Raw genomic sequence first — 6388 nt, 5'->3', positions numbered from 1 at the left:
GGCCCCAAGTCAGTCTTCAACAGCAGCAGGGCCACCAACACAGCGAAGCAGAAGCAGATGCAAAGCATCAGTGAGAGCGATGGCAGGTGATTGTGATGGTTAGGAGGCACTCATTTCACTGATAGAACCCCTACGTGAGAATGTCAGAGTGAGCCTGAGTGTTATTTCATCCACATGTAGACCTCCATCTATCTTCCATCCCCTTTCTTTCTCTTGTCCTCTATCACCGCCTCTCTTCTGTGGCATATGCTATTGCTTGGGAGCCAAAATTGTGCCAATCTTCCCATCTGTCTGTCTCCAGCTTGTAGTCCCTTTGGTGGTGGAGAAAATGAAAGTAGCATATGCTGTTTCCGTAAGTCGTGGTGAATGATGTTGCCTTCTGTTGCTGTACAGAGATCCCCAGGGCACAGCTGGAATGCTGACCCTGCAGAGTGCTGCAGTGGGTGGGCTGGAGAACTGGGTCACTGCAGCAGCTCACATGGTTTGGATCATTGGGCCACACAGATGAATAGGCTACGGTTTGGCAACCCAGACTAACCACGTCTTATCTCTATTATTTATGTATCTATGGCAATGCAATACTGGTGTGACCTTTCAAGTTGGAGAAATGTTGTAAAACGACATGACTATGAAGCATGTGTAGAATCTAGGGTTTTCTAAAAGTTATATGACTATAGTTTAAGGACATATTCTATCAATCATATTCTGTTTGTATTTGTCTGTCTTTCTCTGTTTAATGTGACACTGTATCATTGCCATGACTATGCATTTGGTCCAGAAAAAAAATATTTACCAGTGCTGCCATCAACTGGTGAGTGTTAGCATCACATCCACATAAGGGAAGGCTAATAAAATATGTTTTTATAACTATTAGCATAATCCAATAATTCATTCACACAGCCTCAGAAACAATAATCACCTGTGATAGTGACATGACAGGGCCCATGATATGACAGGGCCCATCTCCCCCTAATAAACAACGTTTGAAATATGTTCTACCCTTTTGTGGCTTTGATACACTGACTTTAATCACAGAGTGAAATTTTAACGTCAATTGTCCTGTGGTCAAAGACAGACGTTTGCATTGAGGTCAACTCACTGAAACCGTCCTGTTTCTACAAGAAACTACACATTTTGTAAAAATACAGTTTTTAAATCTTGTTTTTTTGTACCATAACCAACCTTAGTAGCAGGCAGCCTGCATCGTATGACTTTGATATCGAAAATTATAACCCCTCGGAGGATCGCATGTATTCCTATACCACAATTCGTAGCTGTTGCTATAGATTTCCGCATTGTGAATTTCTATGTTTGGAGCATAGATAATGTAAACAAGATGGAGGCGTTTCTGACAGCCAACACTTCTTCATAGGCAATCGATGACACCGGTAAAGGAGCATACAAGGTACAGTTGACCTCTTTCAACATACAGACAATATACCCCATACCTGAACATGTAATGCAAAATGACAGGACAGGAAATTAATGTAGCGTTAGCTAACTTAATAGCTTACTAAGAGATAGCTAAATACTAATACTATAACATTGCTTGGTTTGTGGATGTAACTGCAGTAGATAAGATAGCTAACGTTAGCTGGCAAGCAGGCTAGTTGGGGAGATGTTTATTGCACAAGAGTCGGCTGCTACAATGAGTCTTCTCAGAATTGTTATTGTTCCTTTATATGTGTGCCCTTATAGCAAAACAATGAAAGTTATCTAGCTAACGTTTGCTAACCTTGCTGTTTCAATATGCTTTGTTTTGTAGCTCTAGCCGACTAAACTAAACTCGATTTACGATGGAGTTGAGCGGCAACTAGTGTGGGCGGACTGGTGCTCCGACGTCACATCTACAATGAAGGTTTTATTACAAACTATTGATTTCAACACCCAAAGAATAGCCAGCAATACACAGACAATGTCGTGTGTAATTGCGGGCTATTCTTTGGGCGCTGAAATCACTAGTTTGGGATAAAAACTAGATTGTTTGGGACGCGGGAACTCCAGCACTAACTGTTGTCGCCGCTCAAATCGTGAAATTGAGTTTAATCAGCTATGTTGTAGCTAGTCACGACAGACAAAGACCGCTGGTTTGCACTTTCTGACCTCACTCACTGACACTGATTATGCTATTCATGGCCTGCTATGTTGTTGAGTGGATGTGATGTTCATAAAAAATATTCAGCATTGTTTTTTGTAATGATAGGAGCTAGTTAACTAGTATTTAAATATATACCGTTATGATAGCACATCCGCATCATTGGTCGTGTGTATTGACATGGTAGTATCGTAGTGTGTATAGACATGGTAGTGTACAAATGCATTTCCACTTTCCATGCATTTCAGTCTCGTGAATTTCATCAAAATGCTTATGCATGTGATTGTGCATTTGTATTGCAGATCTGAGGATCCCTACAATGATTCATTGAAACTGGATGGACAGTTGTGCAGGCTTGGCAAGTACCCAGGATTTATTCAGAACATGGATGGAAGTAGAACATTCCATTATCCAAGCTTTGTAAAAGACCTCATTGAAAATCTATCATCATACACCACATTCACAATTCATTATTACACTTGAATAATAGCAGTTATGCAAACAGAACGTGGTTTGCCCAAAACATGATGACATTAACCAACAACCAAAGCACACATCACAGCAGTTTCCAGGTGTCACAAGGACATGGCTAAGAAGGATGGAATAAGCCTGTATCATCTGAGAACACAGACAGAGAACCAAACATTCCCTCTTATCAGAGCCAAACTCTGTAGACCTGTAATATTGGACACCAGGTCCACTCACCTCTCTGGTCACAATACTCAAGCAGTGCTACATTGTCAGCAGGTTAAGGAGAACCTTCTGTTGCATTTCTGCAGTTGCAGCATCCCACATTTCAATACATTAGTCTGCATTCGTATTCAGTGTTGGAGTATTGTCCGACCCAGGATATCCAGAAACATACAATACATAAGTATTAAAAACAGTCACATCGCTGAAAGGGGCAACCATGAGTGACGGGGACTTCCATGAACACATGGACTGTTTGGAGAATCACCTGACCATGGACACCTCCATCCATCGCATCGACTCCACAGAAGTCATCTACGAGCCGCGGAGGAAGAGGGCCAAGCTGATTGGGAAGTACCTGATGGGAGACCTGCTAGGGGAGGGCTCCTATGGGAAGGTGAAGGAGATGCTGGACTCTGAGACACTCTGTAGGAGGGCTGTCAAGATCCTCAAGAAGAAGAAACTGAGACGCATCCCAAACGGGGAGCAAAATGTCAAAAAGTATGTGAGACGCTTTGCAATGGTCTTTAGTGTTGATAGATGCATAATAGACTAGTTGTGTTTTTTTGGTGTGTGAATGCGCTTCTAATCAGTGCATGTACCTCAGCCGTTACTTTGCCTTTTAAGAATCACTGAGAGTAATATTAACCACTATTAATTGAAGTGATTAAGTTGAGCTTTTTAAGAGTAATTATGGTTTTCTCACTAAATCCTGCCTTTAGAAGGTCAGAAGATAAAACAACGTTGAGGTTGTTCAAATGACTTTGGCCCTCTGTGTTTTTTGTTGTTATCAGTGCTGATGAAACTGCATAATTATTCCGTAGTGAAATTAATTCAGTTTTCCCAATGCCATATATCTAAACAGTTTAAAAAAAACTTTTCCTTACAGAGAGATTCAGCTGTTAAGAAGATTGAGGCACAATAATATTATCCAGTTGGTCGAGGTTTTGTATAATGAGGAGAAGCAAAAGATATATCCTTTAAAAATGATGAATGTGTTTTTATTCTTTAGCAGGAGTCTATCTAAACCATAGAGATGTCTCATTAGTTGTACAAATCGTACTAACGAAGCCTTCAAAACACTGCATAAGATTTTTCCAAGCATAATAATGTGTGGATAGTGGGATAAGCTAGTCTATTTTGGGGCTACTTTTCTCACAGTTAGGGAATTATTTTTTTTCCCATGGAACAGTAGAGTAAGCTATGCAGATCAACTGTAAAGACAAGTGTGCACTGTCCTTCAAATGAGTTTCAATGCACCAATAGTCACTTTCACCGGAAATGTCATGTTGCTGTAATTCAGTGGTATGACCACATGAGGTCTCTGTTGGCCTGTTGGGGGAATACGGCAACATGAAGCTCAGTATTAGATGGACTAACTAACTTCACAAGGCCTTTACCTTCTGCTCTCTTCCTCCCCCCAACTCACTCGCTCTTTGATTCTAATAATCTCTGGCTTGTCCTTAGAAGTCTGCCGCTCTACACCACATAAAACACTCATTACCCTTTGTGTCTGACATTAAAAGGGTCTCCCCAATTGATTTAGTACAGTTAAGACCATGAATTCAGCCAATGTTCAGTCAGGTAAAAAATAAAAATAAATTACATTTTAGATCACGTAATTGTTGAGGTGAGAACATATTATAGGAAGTTATGACATGGTTTTCATTTTAGTTGCTGAGTCATACTAGCTAGATTGACTTAATGGAATGTCTCCGCTTTGACTAGAGACACGTGTTTGTGAACGCTCTGTTTATAATTTAGTGTGAAGGGGTCTGTTCTTTTCATCCGCGGCATGCTCTGTTGGAACATTGTGGCTCACAGGTCACTTTGCATTGCGGCTGTAAAAGAGCAGTGATGAAAAACGTGACTGAGATATTTGTGTGGAACACAAATATGTTAAGGGCGTGAGAGCTCTGGCTTCTGCTTCTAAAAAACTCTGAGAATAGTTGCAAACTGAACATCACAGTTTCTAAAAGCAACACTGAACCATATGTTTTTGTTACCTGTCTTTTTGCACAGAGACAGAAGTGTGAATACGTAGAATTCTACCTTTAAAAACATAAATCATTTGCCTCTCAAAAATGTTCTTTCCGCCCGCCCGGCCACCCCGTCTGAAAGCCCACGGCTCCTACGTCAGATGGGCCCAGCAGTGGTGAGTGCTCCTTCAGCCCCGTCTGACTGCAGCCCAGCTGCATCATCTATTCACTCAATTTACTCCTAATGTGTGTTACTGATTGAACTGGCAATGAGGGCAGCCCCCCTCCCTTCCCTTTTCCTCTCTCCTGCTCCTTCCTGTGCCTTTCTCACCGGTCATGTGAAGTCCCTCCAGCGGTTAGTTAATGGGGGTTCTAATATGGGTGTGAAGCGCATACTGTGGGCTGACTGGGCTCACCCCCCTCCTTGGGAGAGAGAGACACTGACGCAGTCGTGACTAACTGGCTCCTACTGTCATAGACCTGCCTGTTTACCCAACCAACCAACCCTCCCCAATCCAACAGGATGGAAATATCCCCACCTTTCATGTCTCTCTCCTCCCTGCTCTCCTTCCTCTCTGGCTGGGGCTGCTGGCTAGATAAGTGCCTTCTATAAGTGACCCTGAGAACTGTGAATACAGAATTTAGTATTGTTTTGACATTCAATTTCACAATCCATTTGTACACTTTCATTGTCTCATCTTCGGTCCATTCAGGAAGATCAATTTATTCTCAAGGACAAATTGTATTTTTCCAGAGTTCTCTTGGATTGACGATATTTTGTGTGTCTAGCTAGTTTGATGGATTAGTGACTAGTCAGTCAACCACATATTGATCAGTAATGTAGACAGGATTCAAGGTCATTTGTGTTGAATTAATACAGATCCTTTGGTGATGAAGATATAGTACTTTCGTTTTGATACCTTGCTAGGTTACCAGTATGAAACAATTGCCACCTTGTCTCTTTTCCTTGACTCTGCCTACGTATATGGTGATGGAATATTGTGTATGTGGAATGCAGGAGATGTTGGACAGTGTTGATGAGAAAAGGTTTCCAGTTTTTCAAGCTCATGGGTATGTTTATCTTTCATCTCAATTCAATAATTGTAGATATGTGGCTTGAAGATATTTGACCAAACACCGAAGTTAATACAGATACAGTTGAAGTCAGAAGTTTACAAAACTTGTTTTTCAACCACTCCACACATTTGTTGTTAACAAGTCGGCAAGTCGATTAGGACATCTACTTTGTGCATGACACAAGTAATTTATCCAACAATTGTTTACAGACAGATTATTTCACTTATAATTCACTGTATCACAATTCCAGTGGGTCAGAAGTTTACATACACTAAGTTGACTGTGCATTTAAACAGCTTTGAAAATTCCAGAAAATAATGTCATGGCTTTAGAAGCTTCTGATAGGCTAATTGACATAATTTGAGTCAATTGGAGGTGTACCTTTGGATGTATTTCAAGGCCTTCCTTCAAACTCAGTGCCTCTTTGCTGACATCATGGGGAAATCAAAAGAAATCAGCCAAGACCTCAGAAAAACAATTGTAGACCACAAGTCCTTGGGAGCAATTTCCAAATGCCTGAAGGTACCACGTTCATATGTACAAGGAA

General features: G+C 41.1%; 1 protein-coding gene across 1 annotated transcript in view; it reads left to right on the top strand.

The window, feature by feature from the left end:
* The first annotated feature begins 2439 nt into the window (after positions 1 to 2439).
* LOC120053185 (serine/threonine-protein kinase STK11-like) overlaps positions 2440 to 6388 on the top strand; it is a 45420-nt gene continuing 41471 nt past the window's right edge. Inside the window, exons 1-3 of the mRNA XM_039000347.1 lie at positions 2440 to 3286; positions 3675 to 3758; positions 5746 to 5835. Of these exons, the coding sequence (XP_038856275.1) occupies positions 3006 to 3286; positions 3675 to 3758; positions 5746 to 5835 (455 nt within the window). The 5' untranslated portion in view covers positions 2440 to 3005. The remainder of the gene's footprint in view (positions 3287 to 3674; positions 3759 to 5745; positions 5836 to 6388) is intronic.

The sequence above is a fragment of the Salvelinus namaycush genome, chromosome 9 (genome assembly GCF_016432855.1).
Source record: "Salvelinus namaycush isolate Seneca chromosome 9, SaNama_1.0, whole genome shotgun sequence".
Lineage (NCBI taxonomy): Eukaryota > Metazoa > Chordata > Actinopteri > Salmoniformes > Salmonidae > Salvelinus > Salvelinus namaycush.
The sequence above is the reverse complement of the archived record's forward strand: the minus strand, read 5'-3'. Positions and strand labels throughout refer to the sequence as shown.